At 39.9% G+C, this 27,397-nt stretch overlaps 1 protein-coding gene across 3 annotated transcripts in view; it reads left to right on the forward strand.

Moving 5' to 3' along the window:
• The window catches only part of RASSF8 (Ras association domain family member 8), a 91,718-nt gene extending 72,340 nt beyond the window's left edge, over positions 1–19,378 (forward strand). For all 3 annotated transcript variants that reach the window (XM_079774032.1, XM_079774034.1, XM_079774033.1), the window contains 4 exons: positions 7,363–7,567; positions 14,435–15,324; positions 17,359–17,503; positions 18,120–19,378. In XM_079774032.1, coding sequence (XP_079630158.1) covers positions 7,465–7,567; positions 14,435–15,324; positions 17,359–17,503; positions 18,120–18,241 — 1,260 coding nt within the window. In that variant the 5' untranslated portion in view covers positions 7,363–7,464 and the 3' untranslated portion in view covers positions 18,242–19,378. The remainder of the gene's footprint in view (positions 1–7,362; positions 7,568–14,434; positions 15,325–17,358; positions 17,504–18,119) is intronic.
• The last annotated feature ends 8,019 nt before the right edge of the window (positions 19,379–27,397 follow it).

Consider the following 27,397-nt stretch of genomic DNA (forward strand, 5'->3'; position numbering starts at 1 on the left):
GAAGTCTGTGGTGATTTTGACTTCATAGATGAAAAATACATTTCTTTTTATCCTCTATTAAGTAAAATGGTGGGTTTCATTGCAGAATACCATAAATACTAAAATCAGGAAACTGATTCATTATACCTGAATGGTGTCTAAGATATTGAACATGATTTGCTATCACTTAAGTGGGTAAAGAATCACTAATGAAGTAGCCCACATATACTCAGGTTTGGAGAAGAAATGATCCTGCCTTGCAGACAGCCTGTGGTAGTCGAAAGGACATCGACGCTAGTGGTCTGGTGATATTTGCCTCAGATCCCAGCTCTATTCCAGCAGAAACCTCAAGGGCCAGGGATGCCTCATTAAGTCCGATTTGATTATTGAACATCTGCTCTTTGCTACATCCCAGTTCTGTGGCAACAGTTAGGTCAAATATATTATCTAGCTTAGTAGTATTGGAATTTATAGATCCCATGATCATATCTGCTTGATTACTTTCTCTCCTGAGCCAGGATTGGCGATTCCAAATGTCCTTGCAGACTTGACCAATAACTTTATCTTATAAATAAGTAGCTTTTTAGTGGCTCTGAGCATTATCACATTTGGATCTGCCTCTTGCTGGCTGAGTAATATTGGACGAGTTACTGATTTGTCTATACCTCCGTTTCCTTATTTAGCTCAATAGCTTATGTCACATAGAGCTACAGATGGGTATAGAAAGGATTACGTAAAATACTGTATATGTGTATATAACAGTTACCTTTGCATCTATCATATAGTAAAAGTTCATTTCAGTAGGTGTTAGCTATTTACTATTGTTACTGGCTAGATTCAGTAAAAAACAAGGACATGTTTTCCTTTGAAGTGTTGGTTTACAATGAAGGTAGCAAAATACATCTACTTAAAGAGAAAGATCACAAATCTATTTGTACTTAAATCTGTCTTTTAAATATCACCTATACTGATTTTTTTCCCAGTAGAAGCACATTATAACATTATCTGCTTATTGCCAGTTTCCTACCGATTCTGAAAGAGAGCACGAAATAGCACATGTAGCAGAAAGCACAATATAATTGATGCCAGAGTTGAGGATTTTTCACGTTAAGATTTTGAAAGTGTGGTCTCTTGTCATACTAAGCTTTACCAGGAGTTAAACATCACAGAACTTGGACTGCACACATGCTTTCAACTATTTCTGAAGGGCCAAAAAGTAGGCTGGGACCTAACAGAAGATGTAATTGCAAAACAGATGGCTTTTTATAGTACTCTAGCAAGAAGTGGAACCCAGTGATCTGTTATTTTTATGTTTCTTAAGAGACTTTTGTGCCAATAAAATTAAGTTGTAAGGTCCCCGGCTGTTCCACCTACCATAAACATTTAAGAAAATTAGCAAGAACAGACCACATATAGGTTTTTTATGCTAATGTTCTTATGCCAGTGGTAACCCCCATTTTATGGTCTGTTTTAACTAGAGTTCTTTACAAGAGCAACTCCCTCAATAACATCTGTACTGGGCACTGGATTTATTTCAATATATGTAAAGCTTAGTCATTTAATTTCAGATTTCAGAATAATCTAAGTTAATATGGTATTCCAAAGGTTGGCTCTGCTAGCATCTATCACGTGGCTTTGATCCAATGATATAATCTGGCCAGGCCTCAGCCTTCTGTGTTCAGTGAGATGATGGTACTAGTTGATGGCCAGTGGGCTGCTAGCTCTGACGCTCTTTGGAATGAGTGATCTTTACATGCCTGAAGGAAGGACCTGCATATGCCCATTCCTCTGACATCTGTAGGTGTGAGGAATCTGCAGCTTCCTTAGAACCAAGTAGAACAAAATGTATTTTTTAGTGTTGTTGGTAGGCTTGTGTCTTGAGAAGAAGAATATGGCAAGGCTGGAATGGTAGAAAGGAAGTAAAAAGAGAAATTGCATGTGCCACGCAAGATTAGTGGCATTTTGTGATGGAATGTGGCCTTCCTGTTAAAGTTGACCCAGGCTACTACCACTAGAGAGATTGTGACCGTCAGGAATTGGCTTATGTAAGGGCTGTGAGGGCCATCGGAGGCCTTGATCTAGACTGAATTGTGTGTGTCTGCTTCCTTTCCATCATTTTTGTGACATCCCTTCATACCTACTACCCATGGGCTCTCTGACCTCTCCATGCCTTCTTCTCTGGTCACTCGTTCCAAGGTATGATGCTGTAGGCTTTATTACTAACACTGGCTTTATTAGTGTTCTATGAGCTAGACATAAAAAAAAATGAAGTCAATCTAATAAATATTCTTGTGTTACCATGAGGTATTAGAATGATTTTACAAATAGTTACCATGGGCAGTGGGGGGTGGGGGGCAAAAGAGGAAAGAAATGACTTTTTGGTGGTGTCAGTTAGTATATTAGACTGGTAAAAGGAATTATTTTGAAGCTGACCTTACTTTTGAGACTAGCCCTAGTTATTGGAAACCTATATCTTTGTTTTCTTATATAGGTAATTGTAAAGAACCTGCTTTTAAAATTATAATTATTGCAAATTAAGTCTGTATTTTTGCTCAGAGCGATAATTGACTGGTCAGAATTTATCCAAATTGTTAGTTCAGAAATAAGTACCATCCTAGCAAAGCACTTTATTTCTAAAAGGTTTTGATACTGTTTTATGATCTGTCGGTTAACACTTCTGGGTATGAGAAAAGTTTCGCTATCTGATTATTAGTAATTCTAATAACTACTATTCAGAATATACTGTGTTCATTATGCTAAATTTCACTCTGTGATGCAAAACAAACAAACAAAACCAACAACTAGTGGCTAGCATCAGCATTTCATTTAATTAAAGTAGCTACTCTGATTGTGAGAACTTTATTATAACTCAGTTTATCTGTATACTGGTTTTACAAAGAAAGCTATGGTATGCAGTAACCTTAGATCTTGAGCAAAACTAGCAATGAAGGAAATGTTAAAATTGGCAATAAGCTATCTGTCTGTATGCTTGTGTCTAGTGTCCAGGAAATAATGGAATTTACACAGTAGCTTGATGTTTACCATCAAAGGAAATTATACTGGGTAAAAGTATGCAGTCACCTCTTGTTATTCACCAGAGTCTTTGGTCACAACAGTTTTATCAAGTGATCAATACATCACCTTGTTTTACATCTTTTTCTGTTTAAAAACACCTTATCTATATATATATATATAAAAGCCTCATATGCAAAGTGTCCCCTCAGGAGTTCAATCGGGAGACCAGGAGTTTGATCGCTCACTATGACATGTGCTGACCACCAGGAGGCAGCACGGAAAGAAGGAATGCCCCGATTGGCCCTGATCACCGCCCAGTCCTAGGGATCCTACCCATGCATGAATTTCATGCATTGGGCCTTTAGTCTATATATATAAAACCCTAAGCGACTGGTTGACTGGTTGACCATTTGACCGCGATGCGCATTGACCACCAGGGGGCAGCTCCTATGTTGGGTGTCTGCCCCCTGGTGGTCAGTGTGCTCCCACAGCAAGAGCGCTGCTCAGCTGACCGACGGGTGCCAGATGCCTAGCTCATGGCTGGCAAGCGCAACTGCTGTGGTGTGAGACTCTCCCGCCTCCACAGTAGCGCTACCAAGCGGTGGCGGTGGTAGCAGGCGCAGCGGGGTCGGGATTAGCAGGAAAGGCGCCTGGCCCAGGCTTGGGCTCCTCCCCGGCCGTCGGCCCTTCTTGCACTACTACATCCCCCGAGGGGTTTCGGATTGCTAGAGGGCACAGGCCAGGCTGAGGGACTCCACTGGTGCACAAATCTGTGCACCGGGCCTCTAGTTTAATATATAATGTTGATTCATTAATATTGAACTCACAGCTAGCAGCACTATAACTTGTGCCTGAACAGAACTTATCTAACACACATCCCTAAGGCACATCACAGCTTTCTTGCATTTAGGAACACTACATAGTACTTTATCACAATGCTTGGGGGGCATTTTAATCAGTGAAATAACCCACAAAAATGCAAGAACATAACACTAAATAGACTTTGACAAGGACACTTTTTGACAGTATGAAAGCAGACACAAGAAGGCAGAGCAATGACTTGTCCAGCCTCAGCTGGGAACTCAAATTGTTCACTGCTGTGTACATGTCTGTAAATGACTAAACGTGCCACAAGTGTTAGTTTGGGGGTTAAAAATAAATCTTAGTGCCCTAGCTGGTTTGGCTCAGTAGATGGAGTGTCGGCCTGAGTACTGAAGAGTCCCAGGTTCGATTCCAGTAAAGGGCACATACCTTGGTTGCAGGCTCAATCCCCGCCCTGGGTGGGGCTCATGTGGTAGGCAACCAATCAACATGACTCTCTCACATCAGTGTTTCTCTCTGTGTGTCTCTTCCCTCCCTTTCACTCTCTCTAAAAATAGTGGGAAAATATCCTCAGGTGAGGATTAACAGCAACAAAAATCTTAGTGAGTGGATTAATTCACAAATAAGGAAACCATGAATAATGAGGATTGAATGTAATTGCACTGATCTTGGGGAAGTGTTTCCATAAATTAAGATGCTTAATTCCAACAGGCTTTTAATATAGTAAATGGTTCTTAGTTAAAGAACACTTGCTCAGCAGTAGCATGTTACTTAACAAACGTAGTTCTTTATTATCAAAATTATTAAAATGATAGTGCTTTAAATATAGAAACTTCATAATGAAAACACATACTTCTTATATTAATACCCTCACAGTAGAACCTTACTTCTACCTGCATCACGGTTTCCATGGACAAAAACCATTCCAAATTCCAACTGAGATTCCAAAGCCTGTCTGCTTCCTGAGTCTTTAGTTCCAAAGATGACCTGTCCATCACACGCGCCTACAATGTAGGACTTTTCCCCTCCTGTCTAGCTCCGGGGCTGGGAGCAGAGCTTTCGGAGTTGGGCTTTGGAGGGTCTGAAAGAAAGAACGGGGAGTTGTAGGGGCCTCTGCTGGGAAGATAGAGTCTTTAAATGATTCTCATGGTTCTAGGGAACCTAGGGATCGTTGTCAGTACAGCCCCAAACTTGACAGGAGCCATGTACTAAAACCAGTGGCCCTTCTAGAAATAAAATGTGGGCCATGGGGTTCATTGACCTGATCCATGAAGGCATTTTTCCTACCCTCCTTAACAGTTCAAGGTTGAATTATATTAGTGGTGTTAAAACAAAAACACAGACTCGGGTCTTCTCTGTGGTGACCCGTGGTAGGAAGTCTCTGATCCAGTGGTTAAATACCCTGCAAGTTGATATTAACTTGGGCAGTGTTATTTGTGCTCCGTGTTTTCCCACATCACTATAACTCTGTAATAGTTAACAGATGGACATGTGTTTTATGTTCATTTGTATTCACTTAATGATTAAAAGCTCAAGGTGAAACTGTGGTAATTTAGATAGGAAAATATGTGGTGGTGTACTAAAACCTTTGTAGACATTAAAAATGTGCTTCGTAAGTTTCCTTGAAATGACAGGTTTCTTGGTGGGGAGAGGGACTTTTAATGAGATCTGCTGTCTTTCTTGTTAGGTTTCCCAAGTTTACATTTTTTTAATGATAAGAAATTAGGTATTCAATAGATTTTAATGCAACTGAGGTTTTTTCAAATTCAGCTCGTTTATTTAAATAAAATAATTCAAATTTAATATGTTAATTTAACACAATATATATTGTTTGGCCATTTTTTAAACTTAATTTTATTCCAAGACAGAATAATACATATCCTAATTCTAGTAGAGAGTGTCTAGCAGAGAAGGAAACAAATTTTGTATTAAGTCCTAAGTCTTCTGTTTCCTTTCTTTAAATGTTCTCTAAATGGATTGGGGACAATAGCATAGAAACCTCTTACTTGAAGTGTAGAGTGCACACCAGCCCATTAAAGGAGTTTTTAAAATTTTATTTACTGTGTTTCTTACAATTCTTTGGTTTCAGAACCCTTTTTCCCCAGAAACTCTTAGCAGCTCACAGGACTTCATAACTGAGGAACGCAGTTACGGGAATCAGCCTGTCATGGGCAATTGCCCGTTTCTCTGATTGCATGGGGTTTATGAAACCGCCTTAGCACTGCAGAGAGAGCTAAAGCACGTGCTGGGAAATTAACATTCGGTCAGTCCTTCCTCTTGTTTTCGGGATGACAAGAACTATTTTTGTAACTTCCCTAGAGAAAGTAGGAGTATTGTTAGGTTTATTCTCCTTCAACTCACCCAGGTGGCCAGGTGGCCTAGAACTGTCTTAGGTCCTGTAAGAGAATGTACATAACTAAGTTACTGTTTGTAGTAAATACTACTTTACAAGAAAAATTTTTAGGGTTTCTAAAATAAGCTTTTTAATAAGGCATTAATCTTGAAACACCAATGCTATTGTAAACCTCAACTTCTTGTTCTTTCTAATTAAATCAGTGTGTATTACACCTCATAAACTTAAACATTTTTTTAAAACCACAGAAAAATTGGACAATCACAGGACAATGGACAAACAAGTCATAGTTGATTAAAGATTTAATGCAGGAAGAGTGGAGATTTTCAGTACCCATAGGAAAAAGAATCGTGTGTAATTGATCTTTAGCAGGCTCATAATGACACTAGAATAGAAGAAATCAAGGCATTCGGCTTGACTGTAGGAGAATGTAAAAATTTCTGCTTGACATGCAGTGCAGCTAAACAAAAAAATCAAACACTGGGAAATGGCAAGTGTAACAAAAGGTTATGGTTTATATTATTAGAATAACTTATAATTTAAGAAACTTGTCAAACCCTAATTAAGTAAATGAGAAAAGGACATCTATGGGGAAATTGTCAGCCATCAAAGGAATTCATTTCCTTTAACTAATATTCTCTGTTCACCTGAGCCTTGTGCTGTGCTTTGTGAAGCACCAGGGGTGACGACGGCACTCAGTCCCTTGGGGACAAGAGGAAGGCAAGGGACACACAGAACAAAGCAATGCCATGGAGTTATTACACACCTCTGCAAATGCTGCCAAGGCTGTAGAAACTGGTTCCGTTATTTATGATTCCTAAAATGACAAACACTTTTTTTTTTTATTTCTCTTTAACCTCAGAAATGATTCTAATGAAATAATTTTTTAAAAAAAAGAAATAGCTTAAATGTTGAGCATTAGGACTTAGTTGAGTAAATAAGATTTATTTACCCAACAGAGAGTACCTTATGATTAAAATTATAATTATGAAAATAGCAGTAATATGAAACAATGTCATGACAGGTGGCTTCAGTTGCATTCATGTGGCTGAATTCAGTTCTGTAAAATAAGGAAGCACACGGTCATTGATGGTAGTAGGATCATCATATATTAAAATTGATTTGTGTAATAGTTGCATACTAGAAGAAATCCTAAGATTCATTCTATTAAAAATGTTTTTTCCTCTTTTTAGCTGACTGCACAGACTGCCTTCTCCGTGTTTGCATAGCCAGAGACATGACCTGACACTATTGATGACCAGTCTCAGGGCCCTTGGGTGACGGGCTGGTGCACCATGGAACTTAAAGTATGGGTGGATGGAGTTCAGAGGATTGTTTGTGGGGTCACCGAAGTCACAACTTGCCAGGAGGTTGTAATAGCCTTAGCTCAAGCGATAGGTAAGTGAATTCCCTGGTGTCTGAGATAAAGTGATTTATGGGTCCTGTTGTTTGTTTGTCTTAAATATTGATTTCTAACGGGTTTTGTTCATTTGCTTTCATGATACATCTCACACGCACACTTTTATTTATCACTGTCCCCTGTGCTTAGGTAAATCTGTAAAGACCCTGCCTCTCTGGTTCCCCCCACATTTTACTGATCTTGAGTCTAGAGTCTGTACCGTCTTCCCTTCTGCTGTTTGTCCTTAACAATGGTTTCTGGAATGAAAGATGTCAAAAAACCTAGAGTCCTCGTTCCCAGGCCCCTCATTTGAAAAATCCTATTTACTGCTCATTCTGTATACATTTAGAAAAGAAAATGCAACAAATTAAATAACATGGTTCTTTACTAGAAAGGTAATGTGCACTTTTAAAATCTTATCATATAATAAAGATGAAGTTGTCAAGTATATGCTTACTGGCTCCATGTTATTCAATTACCCTGTTGCACTTTTTCTTCTTATTTACTCCCAGTTTATCTTTATCACATTGTCTGAGTGTTTATTAGTTGCCTAAAACCCTTTTGGAACATGATGAAGCAAAAAACATCTACATCGGGAAAGCCAGTAATGTGGGTTCAAGTTTATATTTGCATCTTAAATCCATTATTTAGCAAGCATGTATTCAGAGGAAACTGTGTTCAGCCCCATGCTAGGTGTTCGGTGCCTCTTTGTCTTTGAGCTTCTTCTTTCTTTTTTTTAAAAATATATTTTATTGATTTTTTACAGAGAGGAAGGGAGAGGGACAGAGAGTCAGAAACATCGATGAGAGAGAAACACCGATCAGCTGCCTACTGCACACCCCCTAATGGGGATGTGCCCTCAACCAAAGTACATGCCCTCGACCGGAATTGAACCTGGGACCCTTGAGTCCACAGGCCGACGCTCTGTCCACTGAGCCAAACCAGTCAGGGCTGTCTTTGAGCTTCTTATCAAAAGTTTATTTTATGTCATGCTGGTTTATATTGAAAGCATGTCAGTTTAGCTCAGGGTTGAAACAAGCCAGTTTAACATTTTATAGAGACCAGTGCGCCACCTGCACTGCAGCAGATGCACTGTTAGAAGCTGGCAATGCCATACACAAAGATAGAGGGTTTCTTTGGGTTTTGCCTTAAATACTATATGGCACATTCCTATATCAAACAATGCTGAAAATCCCAGGCTTTCACATCTCACAAAACATTCTTGCAATTGGAACTAATACTATGTTATGGACTTAAGTTTATCTATTAAAGGGGAGAATTCAGGTATTTAATTTTATTTCATATTCTTTGCAACCAACTTACTTTAGTAATTGTCCCTTTTAAAAGTTTCAAAGTTTCACATAACTTATTTGAATTAAATATTACTGTGTTGTTGTTTTTTTCCTTAGTGAAAACTAGGATTAGAAAGTGTCAAACCTAACTTTGTTATATTTGAGAATCAAGCCATGGACAGTAGTAAAAACAAACCATCAAAAACAAAAGGCATGGCACTTGAGGAGTATAGCAAGCTGCATTTGTCTACGTGGAAACCACATTTCTGCACAGAATTTCAAAGGGAAAATGCCCAAGTGTCCCAGGTGTGAGTTCATCCGTTTGCACTCAAGAGTGTACTTGTTTGTGAACAAGCTGAAAAGAAGTTTTAACAGAATCTGCTCCCCATTTTTGCTTCCTCAATATCTCAGTCCAGACCTGTTTTGAAAAGTTGACAACTTGAATGAGGATGTTTTATGATATTTCTCCAAGGCTTAACAACTCTTTCTGTATCATAAATACTTCATTGAATTAAGAATTCATCTAAGAGATGACTCACCTGGCAGCCAGCCAGGGCCTGTGGATCCTTGCTTCCATCGTGCCTAAGATCGCCTCAGCATCAAATGCAGGATGCGATACGCACTTAAATATTTATATGTCTTGTAATGAGAGTTACTGGTATTCAGTCTAAACACTAAATGAAAATTTTATAGGATTTGGCCTAATCTCTACTATAAGAAATAATAGAGGGTTTATTAATTAGGGGAAATTGCTGTTGTAACAAACAACCCTAGAATTTCTGCAGCTTAACAACAGTAAAAGTTTAGTTATACTATTAGCAGAGTCTAGACTGGCTGCATGTTTCTAAAACATGTATAGTGAAGCAACTTTAAAAGACTAGTGTCTTGGGTATAAGGCCACCTATGTGCTTTATGGCTGCATGGTACATATATTCTGGATTCGGGATTGTTGAGTTTTCTGGGCAGCTGAAATTACTTCAGGAAACCACCGAGATGAACATATGTACACAAGTTGGTAATCTGATGCAGTGCTCCTATGCAGTCCAGTCAAACTGGAGCTAAAGAGAATATACTTTGATACAAGCTGTTGAATGTGACTGGTAGTATAGAAAGAATACTTTCTACTCGGACCTTGACTATGTTGACAGGTTAGATTTAGGTGGTAGAAATAGAACCGATTCTGAAATGACAAGAGACAGAATGACGGAAAGTGAAATCATGATTGAAATAGTTAATTGGCATGAATTGGTTCAACTGCCCAACGTGAGGACACTGTGTGTGCTTGGTCCCTATAGCTCTCCGGCTTTCTGAAACATTCCCAGTTTCAAATATTGTACCTTGTGTCTTCCATAAACTATTCCAGAGATGTCGTTATTTCAGAGTGCACTTGCTTCTCAAATTTTTATGTAAAGCAGAAAGCCTTTGGCAGACCATCCGTCCAAGATATAGTCAAAAATGCATTTGCGTTTACAATAAGGTAAACCAAAAGTATAAAAAAGTGTATTTCTGCCCTCAAGTAGCTTAGAATTTAAAGTATAGCTAACAAGCCCTGGCCAGTGTGGCACAGTTGGTTGGAGTGTCACCCTTGCACCAAAATGTGGCGGGTTCAATTCCTGGTCAGGGCCCATGCCCAGGTTGCGGGTTCAACCCCCGGTCAGGGCATGTACGAAGGACAACCAATCAACGTTTCTCTCTCACCCCCCTTGATGTTTCTCTTTCTCCACCCCCCTCTCCCTTCCTCTCTCTCTAAATAACTTACAGCTAACAAAAGATTAGAGAGGAAAGAGGAGGAGGAGGAAGTCAAGGAGACTGAGGGAAAGCTTTTCTGCTTCACACTGCTTTGGGGCCTCGTGTCACTTCAAGTTCAGTGATTCAGTTTGTCCTCTGTTCTCACGTCCTGTGAGCTTGTTCCCGTATCTCCTTCAACTGAGGCCAACGCTAGCATTTAATAAAAGCAAATGGATTGAGGCAAGAGCCCAGGGTAGAGCCCGTTTTCTCCTTAAGAAGCCGTGTTCCGCATAGTTTGCCCCAACAAAATCAGTTTCCAAACACATTTTACACTGAACTGTAGTTTCGTTTGGAGTCTAACACTTCTTTCTATTCTCTGAAAGTCCCTCCAAAGTAGGAGTCCTGCTTGTTTACTGTCCTTACACCCTTGCTTTGCCTAATGTAGGTATTCAGTGAAACAGCTTCTAGGACGATGCGGGAGGCAACCAATCAATGTTTCTCTCTCACATCAAAACCTTTCTCTCTCTCTCTCTCTCTCTCTCTCTCTCTCTCTCTCTCTCTCTCTCTCTCTCTCTCGTCCCTCCCTCTTCTTTCCCTTTCTCTCTCTTTTCCCCACACATCCCTCCCTTCGTCTCTCTTAAAAAAGAGTGGGGTCAATATATATATAGTGTGTGTTTGTATTCCTTACAGAGAATATGTTTTTATTGATTTTAGAGAGAGAGGGAGGGAGGGGGGGAGAGAGAAACAATTGGTTACCTCCCATATGCGCCCCAACTGGGGAACAAGCCCACAACCTTTTGGTGCAAGGAACAACACTCCAACCAGCTGAGCCACCTGACCAGGACTAGTCAGTATTTTATTTACCATTACTTGGTTTTAGGTACCAAAGCAGCTTAAACTACAAATGGCACAAACAGGTTGATAGATGTTCCTTTTTGGTAGTTTTAAGGCACACCAAGGTGCTATGCAAGGTAGAACTAAGTGTGTCCATTTAATGCACTAAAAGGAGTTTTTGCAGGAGAAATTTGAATCTATCTAAATTAAATAGGATCTGTAGAGCCTTGCCAAGTATAGGCATTAACAACAATGATTATGGGATTTAATTGCATAAACTATCTAAAACCCAATTTCTATAATAAAATCAAAGATATTCATTTGTCTTTTTAAAAAGCTTTTTTTATATCGCTGGATGGAATTTTTTTTTAATTGCACTAAATGTGTTATTATTTAACAAAAATGGAAAGCTGGCAATAAGTAATCTACCAAGACATTCTCAAAGGGCAGTAGAACCATTAAGCATTGGAAAAATCAGCTTTATATTTAATTATGACTAAATTAGAGTCTTTAAAGTTTTTAATTTAGCTTGTGTAATACAATGATTCCGTTTTCTTTTTAAACATACTTCATTGGCCTGATGGAATTAGAGGGGCTCTACTGATCTAGTCGAGAGAGAGAGAGAGAGAGAGAGAGAGAGAGAGAGAGAGAGAGAGAGAGAAAGAACACAAAGTGCTGTGGTCTTTGAAGCAGCGTGTTCCTTGCAGATTGGTCATGTGGCTTTTCTTGGTAATTTTTAACCTGAAAATCATTACAAACCAATTAGATGTCAGAAGCCAATCCGATGTGCTAAGGCTTTCTTTTTCATTCCCTTTGTTTGCCCAGATATTTTGATAATAATAACTAATATTTTGCAGCACTTTTCAATTTTACAAAACATTTTTATATTTGACATCTCACTTGATTGTCACAACAACATTGCCAGGTAAGAAAATACTCTCACTGTATTGATGAGGAAACTGAAGCTAAAGGGAATGTACTGATGTATGCAAATTGTAAGTAGATGGCAGAGCCGGATTGAACACAGGCCTTCTGACTCCGGAGCTTTTGTTCTTTCTACTCTGTCCAGCTTTACATGGTTGGGAGTTGCGGAAAGTTGTTTAAGGATCTTTTTAAAGTCAGGTTATTGTCTTACTACATCCCTATTTAATAGAGGTCTCTGCTCAGCCCTAATGTTATGTGATTAACCATCCTATGTAATAAAAGCCTAATATGCTAAATGTCCGGTCATCTGTTCAACCAATCAAAGTGGAATATGCTAATGATATGCTAAGGCCGCTCAACCATTCGCTATGACGTTCACTGACCACCAGGGGCCAGACAGTCGACCAGTCAACCAATCGCTATGACGTGCACTGACCACTAGGGGGCAGATGCTCTGACTGGTAGGTTAGCTTGCTGCTGGGGTCCCGCTGATCAGGACTGAGCAAGACAGGCCGGACACGTCCTGGAGCCCTCCCACGGCCCCTCCCCCTGGCTGGCCCTACCCCTGATGGGCCCCCATTGGGGCAGGCCAGCTGGATCCCACCCGTGCACGAATTCATGCACTGGGCCTCTAGTGTCTTTAATAATGGCTACCACATACTGAGTACCTACTGTGGGCCAGGTGTGGTAGTAGGTGCTTACTGCACTTGACTCTGACTCTTATAACCTGTGAGGAACTGCTACTCTCCTCATACAGAAGTAAAGTTATGCTACTTCCAGTAGGTAATTTACCCAGAAGTAAGTCTCCAGTCTGTTTGCCTCCAAAGCTCCAACTTTTCAGCTGCTCCCACCATTCAGGTTTCCTTAAAGGAGAACATTGCACATGCTTAAAGCAGTATCATTCTTCATGTGCTGCTTCTGAATTGCATGCATGGGTGTTCGTATTTACATATGCAGATTTCCATTTAATGACACAGTAATTGAGAAAATACTACTATTGGTTCAGAAGCTCATGAAATTAAAAAAGAAGGCAGGGATGATAAATCAATAGCTATATATGCAAGCATAATTTCTAGATGGCAGGGTTAGTTTATTTTTTTGTAATAACATTAACTGCTAATGGACACTTCTTTTTATTGAGATATAATTAACATATAACATTATATTAGTTTCAAGTGTCACCTAATGGACACTTTTAACAAAATTAATATAATCCTTCTGAACCACTCACCTTAAGTGGAAATATTTAGGAAGTCTGTTCAAGCTAATGGCATTATATTGTCTTCTGAAACTTTTACCTTCCATAATTTCTAGCTAGGCTCAGTATATATTTTTTTATTTAAATGTGATTTTATTCTGTTTTTGCTTTTAATACCTTTTTTGCCTTTTAAATTTGTTTTTAAGTCTTTGAAGCTATTACTACCAAAACAGAACAAGACTTCTCTTCAGACCCCTCTTTTCATGGGAAACTATTTTGAAGGGTTGTTTCTAGTGAGGTGATTTATTTTATTTGCCGCAGGTGTGCAGGGAGATAGCCGCGGTGTGAACTGTGGGTTTGCCAGCCTCGCGGGGGGACAGGAAAGACCTGTCCAGCCGGCTTCATGTCTCCTTTCAGGAGGAGAAGTGGGCCTCCAACCTCCGCAGGCCCTGATGTGCAGGGAACGCAGAGGACTTACCAAGTGGAGGTTTATTCAGGTTTCGGAGTTCTGCCTGGTCCCTGGGACCAGGTCCTCAGGGCTTCCAGTGGGGCATCTACTGTCCTCCTTGGCCTCAGCTGCAGGTCCTGCCCCGGCAGGAAGGTCTAGGCCACCAGATATTTGACAAAAGTGTAAGATTCTCACTGAGGTGTAAAGAATTAAGTTGAATTTCATAGCACGTCTGAAGAGCATATGCAGTTCACATCCTGTATAAGTTGATGCTGTTACATATGTTAAGGAGTTCAGTGTCTTCAAGTGAAAGTTTCAGAGGCAGTGTGGACTGAACCTTGATGCTAATCAAAAAGAGAATAGCCTCATTTATTTCATTATTTTAGGTATTGCACGTGCCATTTCGACAGTTTGTTCATATCTTTATTTTTTTTTAACCTAGGTCGAACTGGAAGGTACACTCTAATAGAAAAATGGAGAGATACTGAAAGACATTTGGCACCTCACGAAAATCCCATCATATCCTTAAACAAGTGGGGGCAGTATGCCAGTGACGTGCAGCTTATTTTACGTCGGACAGGGCCGTCCCTCAGTGAGCGGCCCACTTCTGATAGCGTGGCTCGAATTCCTGAAAGAACTCTATACAGGCAGAGCTTGCCCCCCTTAGCCAAACTGAGGCCTCAGGTGGACAAATCAATCAAACGGAGAGAACCTAAGAGGAAATCGTTAACATTTACAGGCGGTGCCAAAGGGTTAATGGACATTTTTGGAAAAGGTAAAGAAACTGAATTTAAGCAAAAAGTGCTGAATAACTGTAGAACAACAGCAGACGAGCTAAAGAAGCTGATCCGCCTGCAGACGGAGAAGCTTCAGTCCATTGAGAAAGAGCTGAAATCAAATGAAATAGAAATACAGTTTTGGGAGCAAAAGTATAATTCTAACCTTGAAGAGGAAATTGTCCGCCTGGAGCAGAAGATCAAAAGAAATGATGTAGAAATTGAAGAGGAAGAATTTTGGGAAAATGAATTGCAGATTGAACAGGAAAATGAAAAACAGCTGAAGGATCAACTTCAAGAAATAAGACAGAAAATAACAGAATGCGAGAGCAAATTAAAGGACTATTTGGCCCAGATCCAGACTATGGAAAACGGTCTTGAGGCAGAAAAATTGCAACGGGAAGTCCAGGAGGCACAAGTCAATGAAGAAGAGGTTAAAGGAAAGATTGGTAAGGTCAAAGGGGAAATTGACATTCAAGGACAGCAGAGTCTGAGGCTGGAAAATGGTATTAAAGCTGTGGAAAGATCTCTCGGACAAGCCACCAAACGCTTACAGGTAGGCACATTTTTACAAAGAGAATGATCATCTATTTAAAAGCGTCTATTTTTGACATCTCTGATGAGTGTCCATTTTCTCTTAATTTAAAGTTAGGCACCTGCCTTAGTTTACAACTTTTTTAGAATTCTTGTGACTTAACCATAAAGCTTAGATGTGAGATGAAACCAAAGAGAACTAAAGCCACACTGATCCTTGCTGCAGGGAGGGGCTGTCTCACTGTGGCGGTTGCAGCGGTAGGTAATTGGATATCGGAGAATAGAATCTCAGCTGGAATGGGCACTAATGATGCGATAGTGAATCTCTAGTTTCTTTTAGAGCCGAAAGAGATTACCAAGGATTGGTTTACCAAGGATTGCCTGGCCAGTTGGCTGCTTACCTGTGGCTTCTTCATTGTTGCGAACCCCATCTTCTTTCCTGGGGTGAAAATAGTCCCTTCCCTTCTCCCTGCTCCCCGATACTCTCCTTCGCTTTCCAGAGGAGCAGGGCACAGAGCTTTCCAGAGGAGCAGGGCACCTCTGACTTTCCCCTCTCCGGTCTCCGTCTAAGAGCACTTACATGTCTTCACATATACCCTGGTCGCTCAACTTAGGTTCCTTGGATATCCATTCTTGAAAAGACAAGGTGGTGATGTTATGGAAGTTGATGTGAGAAAGACCCACCATTGATTATAGCATGGCTACTTAAATTTAAATTAAATATTCAGTAAAGCTGTTTACAAGCATTAAGTGAATTTAAGGTTGTTTTTAGTGGAATTTGCCCACATCTCAGGTGCTCGACGGCATGTGTCTAGTGCCTCCTGTACTGGACAGTGCTGGTGTGGAAGCCTGCTGTTCAGAGTGCGGTCCATGCGGCTCCTAACACTTGTTAGAAATTCACAATCCGCATTATAACAAGGTCTCCAGTTAGTACCTGTGCACATTGAAGCTCTAGAGGAGCTGCGTTAGTGTGAACCGTTCCAAAAGCAGAGAAAGCTAAGGTTCCAGGTAGAACTGATGTGATTTCTCTGTCATTAACTATAGAGTGAGGTAAAACTACCCCTCCCCCCAATTTTGAAAATCAGGAATTTCTCACTCTGTAGAAGGTTAACCTCCAATGTGCCAGTATTTTGCTCTTTGGATTCATTTTGACACTTAAGGGCACAGTTGGAAATTGTGTTGCCTTTGATATTACTTACAGGAAACACTAATTTATGACAATCATTGCTAGTAAATCCCACTACCTAATACTAGTAAACTAGTAACATCTCCAAGTATGTCCTACCCTCAAAGTAAGTAAACAACCACTCTTTCCTACAGTGTCTTCCCTGCCCTACCAAGTCCTCAGGCACCCCCAGCCCAGGTGGGGCAGGGAAGGAGAGAAAGAGAAAATCCATTTAAATCACAGAATGCTCTCCTTGCCTTAGACCTTTCTAGCTGTCCAGACTTGATCTCCTTTCTTTAGGGCTCTTCATTTCTCAAAACCCCTTCTTCAGAGATTGAAAACCCCCATAGTGAGAATCCTGTGGGAACCTTGCTTCCCTCCTGCTATGCTACAAATCTCAGTAACGGACCTCATGGGAACTAAAGCCACACTGATCCTTGCTGCAGGGAGGGGCAACAGTTTACAGAAAACAAGAACCCTGACTCTCATGGACCAAAGGGCTATTCATCTTGCAGTCAGTTATGAAGAGGATGATAGGGACATTTCATTGTTAACAGCTTAGCAAGCTTGCTGTAAGAGCTGGGATGGTGGAAGTCAGTATTTTATTGGTGAAAGTGTATAGACCTATTACACTTATTTCATCGGGTACACAGTGTAATCCTAGCAGAGGAAAGCATCACATTTAAGAGTCCAGGCTGTCCTCTATTTGCTTATTTTTTGGCCCAGGCCACACAGAAAGTGACCTCTGTACCGTGGTAGCTCTAGGCCTGACTTGTTCGGTGTGCTCCTGTGACAGCCAGCGTCCACCTCAGCCCTGCAGCAGACGGACTGTCAGCAGGATGGGTGGCCACTGCTGAACCTCCAGTTAATAACACTCTCACTTCCCTCTAGGACAAAGAACAGGAACTGGAGCAGCTGACGAAGGAGCTGCGGCAAGTCAATCTCCAGCAGTTTATCCAGCAGACAGGGACGAAAGTGACCGTTTTGCCAGCGGAGCCCATTGAAGTAGAGGCCTCACACGTAGACATAGAAAGGGGTAAGATGTTGAGAAATCTGTTTTTGTTTTTTGACTTTATTCTCACCTGTTAACTTTGCATAAACGTTTGGCATTCAGTAAAAGTGTTATCCTAACCATTCAAAGCTAATTCTCTTGGGCCATTTTTAAATTTTTTTTTTATGTACTTACTGTTTCTGGGGGAAATCAATAATATGTAGATTATTTATTGACTTGCGTGAGCATGAAATTACCAGATCTTATATCCTTTTCCTGAAGTATGTATGAGTCATAGTCTATTTGAGTTTTAGCTTCTCTCTGTTCCTAATGCCCCTTCTTCCTCTCCTAAAATTAATTAATTTGACCTGATATTTAAAAGACACTTCTAAATCAGTATATGAATGTGGTCTGAGTAACCAAGAAAGAGAAGCAAAGTGCTCATCTTCTTTAAAAGATCAGTAACTGCTCAAATCACTGAAACTTGGTGTATCAGCTGAGAGGGGCCAGCAGAGTTAGCCTCGTTACCCAGTACCCACAGCGTATTGTAATTGCCTCTATGTATTCTTGGATTCCTTGGGGCAGAAAAAGTTCTAATTGTTCATATTGCTAAGTACTCAAGCTGATGAGTACATCTGATGACTCTTTGTTTCCTGTTTAGAGGCAGCATTCCAGTCTGGCTCCCTGAAGCGGCCTGGTTCATCCCGGCAACTCCCCACTAATCTTCGGATTCTGCAGAATCCTATCTCATCTGGTTTTAATCCTGAAGGCATATATGTATAACAGTATCTGTCTTTGGGGGAGAGACCCAATAAAGGTACCACGGACAGTAAAGATTCTTTCTTTGATTTGTGCCAATGACAAACAGAGATGTATTTCACAAGCCACCATATCTTTTCCTGTCATAAATCGCATACCACTTGGAGCCATACCCTGTGCACTGATGCTAAAGAACAAAGAAACTGTTTCCACACATGAACAGTGTTGACATTTTTATCCAGCAGCTGTAATGCAAAGCCTTCATTTTTATGTGTAGCCTTTTGAGAGCATTAGGAAAGTATTATTCTGTGTGTATACATTTAAAAAAAAAAGTGACTTAAGAATGAAAAGAAGTATGTGACTGGCTTAGTTTAATTTATTCCATGTAACCAATTAATGTGTGAATATTGGTGTTTTACTGTTTTTTATTAATACTTACCTTGTGACCGAATTACATTACATACTTGTGATTATGACTGTGCGCATGTGGCCAGACTCCCCCCCAACCCACCCCGTAGAATGCTGACTTACAAGTGTCAGAGTGCGCTCCACCATCGAAACGAACTCCGAAGGAACCCCCTTGGATTTGCTTTGTGACGTGTCCTCGCCATTGCTTAATTGGTTGAAATAACTCAGCATTTCTTTTTAATCTGCAGTTTAATATTTTTTCTTTACAATATTTTCAGTACATGAAGGACCACATACCAGAACAGAGATATTTTTGTGAGGTAAATTGTATGTTTAAAAGGTTTGCAGTGCTTTCGACACTGTAGGACAAAGAATGCTGAATATCGATTCAAACAGGCAAGGGGGTTCCTGATACATTATGTTATGTCCCTGCCCCGCCTTATCCTTTTACTCTCCTGGGTCCTCAGAGCTGCCATAATATATAAGTTAGAGATATCTGAGGTTTTATAAATAAGATATCTGAGGTTTCAGGTCAGTCTACTTTAGGAAGTTTGCTTTAAGTGATATATTTTAACATAGCCCACTTCATTCGTGTAGTCTCCTGGTGTAAGCGCCCATGGGGAAGGTAGTACTTGCACATCATTTCCTCTGTACCTTGTAGACTGTTGTGATCTCTCCAGTCACTTAGAGAGTGAGAAAGTGGGTTGGAGTTAGGTACTTTTTACCAAGGAAAATAAAGTTAAATTCAGTGTTCATTTTCGTTTTTGAGCTTGACTTTTATAGGACATTAATCTCCATTTGTACATATATATTTTTATTTATGAAACCAAAAATGAGTCAGCACCCCTTTCATGAGTAGTGATTAACTTAAGACTCACAAGTAATATCTAAACGGATGTGGTCAGATACCTCTTAGCCATTTTTACATTCCCTCTGATATAATTAAGATCTTTTTCTGAAATTTCTAGTTTTTAATTCTGAGGAAAATACATCTCTCTATTTCTTACATGCAACAGAGTAACAGTGAATTAGTACATTAATGCCATGGTAAAAATAAAAAGATGTAAGTTATAGCTTATGCATGAGGGCAACTTTGGATGTTTTAAATGCATTTGACTTATTTTTGGTTTAATGAATGCTGAGAATGCTGCTATATTTAGATTTCCAATGGAAAATTATAAGGATGGCTATGAAAATATATAGAAGCTTCTAGAGAACTGAAAGTAAAATGTAGAGTTGCCTTTTCTAGTCCAGCTAAATGGCAGACCTCAACTACAGGTATTACTTTCTTTGGGTTCTTGGAGTTATTGAGTTGACCTTGCCATGATACTATTTTGCAAATGAATTGAGAAATAATTGATTCTTACCTAAATAACCACAACCTATACACATTTGCTCTCAATTTATAATAGTTATTTCATATTTACATATGGTTGAAAATTATGAGAATTAAAAAATCAAAATAATTTGTAGATTTTGTGACAATAATGATTTATGTATGCCCGATATATGCCTTATTTTTAAAGGGTTCCATCCTATACTAAGAGTCATTTGTTATTGTTATTCAGAGAAATTGTGATCTTATTCACAAAGAAAAATATTTTTGTAAATTGGTCACATTCTATTTAAATAAAAATGTTAAAAGGTATGTTAAACTTTGCAGTTATAAATGGTAAAGATGCTTGGCATGCCGTGAGAAACACAAAGTCAGTACCAAATTAATTGTTGTAAATTCTTACCGGTATTAATCTAGTAACTAAAGGGAGACTGGCAGCACCTTCCACCTTGCAGGGGCCCTGGGTCCCCCAGCCTTGCATCTGAGTTCTCAGGCGGCCAAATAATCTCTGCAGATCTAATTACAGATAAAAATATTTCCTAGATGAGGAGAGATAGAAACATGAATTTGATGAATGCATTAAGCAGCTGTGTTTTTTAATCAGTTCTAGTACCTCTGGAAGCACGCCTCTAAGGAATATTTTCTAAGTCTGTTTTTAAAATAGTGCAAGGAAAACTCACTTCCCTAGAACATCTTAAAAAACACTTTAGTTGTTCCTAATCGTTTTTATCCACTGTGAATACAAATGAGATAGATTAAGTGCCACATCTTTGGATACATTGGTGGGGGCTGGGCAATAGTATACAAAAACACCAAATATAAAATTTGGAATCTGGGGAATATTCAGGTTCTAAATACTAAATTAGATGACAAGTTCTTTGTTTATTATACCGCAAGTTCTCTTATTGCAGTTTTCTATAAGTATTAAATACATTGGAAGATAAGTTTTTTACCAAGGAATAATTTGAAATAGCATTAGTACATATATGACCCTTTAAGTATCTATTGTCCTTAGAATGATCTGTAGTGGGTTGCCAGAGTCCTTTTGTTGTTCTTAGGCGATAACTTTGGCTTGTTAGCATTTGTTTTTTTGTCTTGATGCACAGAGAATTTACATGTGAGACTTTGGTTGGTATTAATAGGAGTTACCCAATCAATTCCCCCCAGTCATCACTGAACTAACCATCAGTTCTCATACTTCAAATTAGTCATAGTCATAAACTTAGAGCTTAGACAACACTGACACAATAAAAATATAGGATGACATGAAATGTGAATTTTAACAGTGTTCAATAAGAGCAAATAAGCATTTGCTTCCAGAGCATACATTTTTTACCTGCATTAAAAGAAAATTTTCCAAAAAAAAAAAAAATTTTCTTTGTGAATAAGAGCAAAACAGTCTTTAGAAAAAAATTGTGTGAAAGCCTTTTCTGTGAACGTCTTTCCAAATTAGAACTATAATAATGGATTGAGGAAATAATACAGAAAAAGCAAAAACTCTTGATTTCAGGTATGCAAAGGGTGTGGGCAGATGGGCAGTTCCCCATGTGCACTGCCTTTGAAAAATTGGGCCTTAATTTATATGTAAATAGCAATGCTGTGTTCACATCCCCCTTCTACCTACAAAGTTGTCTTTATTAGTCTCTATTGTGTAAAATTTCACTCATAAGTATTACTTTTGTATTATGTCCATTTTTTAACTGCATGTTTATACTCTTTGCTACAGTATTGTTGAGTTTTGGGTAGAGGCCATCAGCTGTATGGAGAAGACAGAACAATCACTATTTATTCAGAATTGCTGCTTTACATTTCCAGAAGAGCTTTCGATGCCAGGACAGTGGCCGCTGGAAAGCTGCAGGAGTTCTATTCCAATGCATTTTATATATTTTTAGAAACCAAATAAATGCAGATAACTATTTAGTATACTAATTATATTAAACCAGCAGAAATATAAAGGCAATAAAGTATATACATATATATATGGGGGGAAGGGAAAGATTAAAAAGGTTTACAACCAGACACAGTGATAGCCCTAAATGTATTTCTCAATCTGTCTTTCTTTATTGACCCCAGGAGGATTTGAGTTGCTGCAGCTTTAAACAGAAAATCACCGCGTTCACTAATTGTGGACACATAAATATGCTTTTAGTACTGCCTTGCTTATGTACAAATAAAATATCTGTAGTCTGTATATTATATGTAATTATTCTTTTCTTTCGACTTTCACTTCAAAATGTATATTTTCTGATTATTATCATGAGCTGTAAAACAAAAGATCAATATCTGATATTCTCCCAAGTAATAAATTTTCAGGATTCATTGGGGCATTACATTGCTGACTTGTTTCTTATGTGTTTAATATTTTAAAATACAATTTTATTTCCTTTAAGAGATGCCAAAGACAGTAAGTCTGCATATCGGTTACACAATTTCATTTTTCTAAAAGTAATATTAATATAACTAAAAAAATATCTATTGCTGCAAAGGTAACTGTTTCATCCAAGTGAAACTGAATTAAGAAACTAAATGCCTCCCTTTTAATTTCAAAAGGAAAAGGAAAAATTCTTGTCACTCAGGCTCTGTATTCCCAGATCTCCAAAACCATGAGAGAGAGGAAGAGAACTAACACTTTACTGCCTACTGGGTCGGGGTACACTAGGAGGGACATTCAGCCCCCCAGGGAACTTCCCCAAATCACACAGCTGAGGAGTAGTTTACATGGCCTTGAATCTGTACCTTTCGGACACCAGGGTGCTTTCATACATTCTACGATAAAGCTGCATAAGCTTACCACTGCCCATTTTCTGCATTTAATCGCTCTTTAACGTGGAAGAATATAAATTGTCATTTATATGTGTGTGTGTTTTAATCCTCACCCAAGGATATGTTTATTGATTTTTTTAGAGAGAGGAAGGGTGAGAGAAACATGAGTGTGGAAACATCAATTGGTTGCCTTTCATATGTGCCCCAACCAGGGATAGAACCTGCAACCTAGATATGTGCTCTGACCTGGAATCGAACCCAAAACCTTTTGGTGTACAGGATGATGCTCCAACCTGCTGAGCCACCAACCAGGGCATCATTTATGTAGTTTTTAATAGAAGTTAGATCTTGATCAAGAAATTATATATATGAATAATAGTTATAAAATCAAAGATTAAACGAGAAACTTAACATAATTCAAAATATTATTGTATCTCCTAGTTGGGGGGACTTGTAGAATTTTAATTACTCTTCCTGTCGTCTAAGGTCTTATGTTTTGTTAATGGCAGAGGAAGAAATAAAAACTGTTCACTTGACGCTTCCCATGCTGCCCACTCCACATATTTGTGCTGCCAAGGGAGTCCTGTGAAATGGGCACCACACACAACTCCATGCTTCCTGCAGACATGAGCCTATTGTTGGCCAGACACTGGACTGAAATTAACACGATTTGCTTTGCATCTCAAGAAATTACACTCTAATGAGTACTGTTAACCAGAGCAGAGTGCCAGGGAGACACACCAGGAGGGTTCTACGCCAGGCGGTGTTGGCAAACCCGAGAGAAGGGATGTGAGCCAGGGAGTGCTATCTGGAACAGACTAGAAGATGCAAAGATGAGCCTGTGAGGCTGACCAGACGGCGAAGGGCCAGGGAAGGCTGGTGAGCAGGCAGGTACATCATGAAGAGCCTTGGTTGCCGTGGTGAGGACCTTTCTTTCACTTGATCCTGAATGCCATGGAAGACTTTTAAATACGGTAATGAAATATGGGTTAGCACAGCAATTTTCAACCTTTTTCATCTCGTGGCACATAAAAACTAATTAACTAAAATTCTGTAGCACACCCCAAAAATACATTTTTTGCCGAACTGACGAAAAAAAATTAAAAGTGTAATTTTGATTCATTCACACCAGATGGCAATTGTTGTGTTGGCTGTTGTCATTTTTTAAAATTTATTTGGCAATCTAAAGGAAAAGAGGTCTATGCCCTTGGCGAAATAGTCAGGTATTGCATGTTTAAAATTCTCGCGCCACACTGCTTGTAAATCACTGTAGTAACCTGAACTAAGAAAGCAGCTGTTGGGTTTTATTTGCTCACAAATTTTTTTTTTAGCATCTACTTTGTGCTTGGAGAAGACAAGAACCAAAAATGTTGTAGACCTCCTAAGTAGACAGTAACAAAAGGACTTGATGTTTAAATGGTGGGGGCAAAATAGAAGCACTGAAGAAGCCCCAGGTGTTTGACAGCTATCCACAGCCTCAAGAGGCTGGTGGGGATGGTACTGGGGGTCTCTGGGTGAGTAGTCACACTGTTCCATGTGCTGGGGGGCCGGGAGGGGCTCTCCCCTTGTAGAGAGCTCCTGCAGTCTTTCCTGCAAGAATATCATGGACTTGAAAAGCTCTTGGCAGCACCAGGTTTACTCAGCCTTTGGTATGTTGGAATCCCGTTTTCCAGCATTGTACTTGACTTTGTGTTTGATATCAACCACTATCATTCATCTGCCATGAATAGGTGTCCAAAATGATAGAAGGATCTGACCATGGTCCAGAATGAAAGGAAGTGAAAACAGTGGACCATTCACATCATCTCTGTCTATGCCAAGCCAATATATAAAAATTTCCCATAACAGCTGGCAGTGTGAAAGTCAAACAAGTGAAGCGGAATACTTAGTAACAAATGATTTAAAAAATTATTTTTTAAAAAATATTTTTATATTGATTTCAGAGAGGAAGGAGGTGGGAGAGAGAGCTAAAAACATCGAGAGAGAGTCATTAATCAGCTGCCTGCTGCATGCCCCACACTGGGTATCGAGCCCATAACTTGGGCATGTCCCCTGACTGGGAATCGAATCATGACCTCCTGGTTCATAATGGGTTGACGCTCAACCACTGAGTCACGCTGGCCTGGCACAAATGATTTTTTTCAAACATAAAGTAAATTATAGACACTCTAAGCATAGGACACAATGAGCTAAGATGCTGTGTGGCAGCAAGCATCACACAACGAGGCTGAGGAGAGCAGGGATGTGTGCAGGATGTACACAAGGAGCCACCCTCCGCCCCCAGCCAGGAGGACACAGGAGGCATCCACCCAGCCGATAGGACTTGTGGCACGCTGCCCCCTGCCCCAACCCAGCCTGCATCAGAACCCTCAAAGACTGCACCGTCATTGAGCCAAAATAGATTTCCTTGTAATTTCCAACTTTTAAGACCACAGAAGAAACCGTTCCTCAGCAATAGGACAGTCCTTCAGCTCTCTGAAGACATCCATTCTATCCCCTAGTCACTAGGGCCTAGTGTTCTCGTTCCCAGGCTAAATGTTCCCAATTCTTCCTGATAGTGTTGTTTCCGGTCTCCCCTCCTGAGCGTGCTGCAGACCACTCCTGAGCGTGGCACCAGGACTGAGCACAAAGCTCCGCTGAGACTGGACTAGGTCCACCCTGAGGAACTTGATTCACTTTGTTACGCAGCCAGAAACTCGGTGGGTTGGGAGGGTGGGTGGCTGGTTGGTTCGTTTTTTTCGAACCTCACTCATTTTTTGAAGCTGATTTGTTCACTAAAAATCCTGTCTTTTTCACATTCGGCTGTCATTGAAATCTTGACTAATTTGTATAGGTGTAACTGAGTTTTAGGAAACTATCAAAATACTTATCATCTCCAAACACTTTGAAAGTAATAAATCCCAGTCGGAAGGTGCGAGCTTTAATGTCAGATCAGTGATGAGTTTAATTTTGACGAGGGAAAGCGCTACAGGAGCACACACAGGAGGTGAGGGAGAAAAGTAGGAAAGGCTCCACGGAGGAGCTGCATTCAGCTCCGGGAGAGTGAACGGGCCTCTACTCCGTCCGATCTACCGAATGCCTCCTGTGCGGTGGACATGGAGATACAGCGGTGAGCAAAAAAAAGACCAAATTCTCTGCCCACGTGGAGCTCCTATTTGAGAGGTAAAAACTGGAACAGAGAGAAATATATAGCATTTTGTATTGGGGTAAGAGCTAAGGAGACAAATATTAAGCAGCAAAGAGCAGCAGGAAGTGCCGGACGTTTATAAAGGTGAGTTAGGGAGGCCGCTCTTAAAGGTGACGTTGGAGTGAAGACCTGGAGGAAGCTTTCGCCTGCAGAAATGAAAGGGAGCTCTCTGGACACAGCCCATGTTGTTTTGGCAAAAAAAGGTTTGGGAGGCCTGGCTTCCTGTTTCCAAGCAACTGACTCAGAATGCATAGGCTTTTTCCTGGCTGTGAGCCAGTAACCCCTCCTCCCAATCACTCAATCCATCAATCTTCTCAAATCAAATAACGTGAAGAGAGGGGACATTTTAGAGATATTAAATTTTTTGTCTGAATTGAATTACCCTTAATCCTTCCCAAATTAAAATGAAACTCATAGGGAAAATGCCCTTCTCTCAAACTTGATCTACTCTATTTTCCAAAGGCCTGGCTACAGGAATATCTTTAGGTCTAAAGATGCTTTACTTTGCTAGACATCCCCTCCAAATTTAATGCAGCTTTAAAACTTAAAGATAACTATTTTTCCATTCAAGATCTTAAATAAAACAAGCCATTGTCAGGTGCTCTACTATATAGTGATCAATGTTACAGTCTATGACTTGAGGTCCATGGGCTCCGAGGAAGGTTCCTGAGGCTCCTTGTATAGAGTCTCCCACTGTGGACATTTGGAAAGTCACAGAAAAGTAGAGAGTGCACTGAATGGGGATAAGATGAGGAGGGAGTGATAGATGGAACCATATTGTGAAGAACCTTCAATTTCATCTAGGAGGCAGTGGAGAGCCCAACAAGGTCAAAAGACCCTGAAGATTAGATTTGCTTTAGACAGAGTATACTGTAGCAAAGTCGCAGTGATTGGGCTGCAGTTAGAGGAGATTGCTTCTAGGAGACGAGGCAGCTGTAACACAACTGCATAATTACCTGCTATGAAAACTGTCCTGATCTCCCATCCCCTCCAAACTCTCCTCCACTGTCAACTCTTCACTTTGTGTCACCATTTTTCCCTGAGCATATGTCTAACATAGCCCATGAGAAAACACCAGCTAGGCCTAATTGGGGAAGTTCTAGACTGCTGTGCAAGGACAAATACAGAGGGATTGCCCAAACGATGGCACAGCAAAAATCCCAAAGCCTGGCATCTGGCTTAAGGCCCAGTCAAGTAGACACATAGAATTAACTATCACAGTATGTATGTACCTATATATGTGTGTATATGTATGTGTATATGTATATATATATATACAAACATGAGCATATGTATTTATGTGTATATATCTATATATACATTATGTTATGTACATAACATTTAGATTATAAGGCATATAATAGCAGCCAAATAAAAACCTTTCTTCTTATTGAACACCACTGTGTACAGTCTCTAGAATGCTCAAATAAACCACTGGAATTGCCATATTGCCATTGCTAGTTGACCCTAACACTCATACCAAGAG

The sequence above is a fragment of the Cnephaeus nilssonii genome (genome assembly GCF_951640355.1).
Source record: "Cnephaeus nilssonii genome assembly, chromosome: 6".
Taxonomy (NCBI): domain Eukaryota; kingdom Metazoa; phylum Chordata; class Mammalia; order Chiroptera; family Vespertilionidae; genus Cnephaeus; species Cnephaeus nilssonii.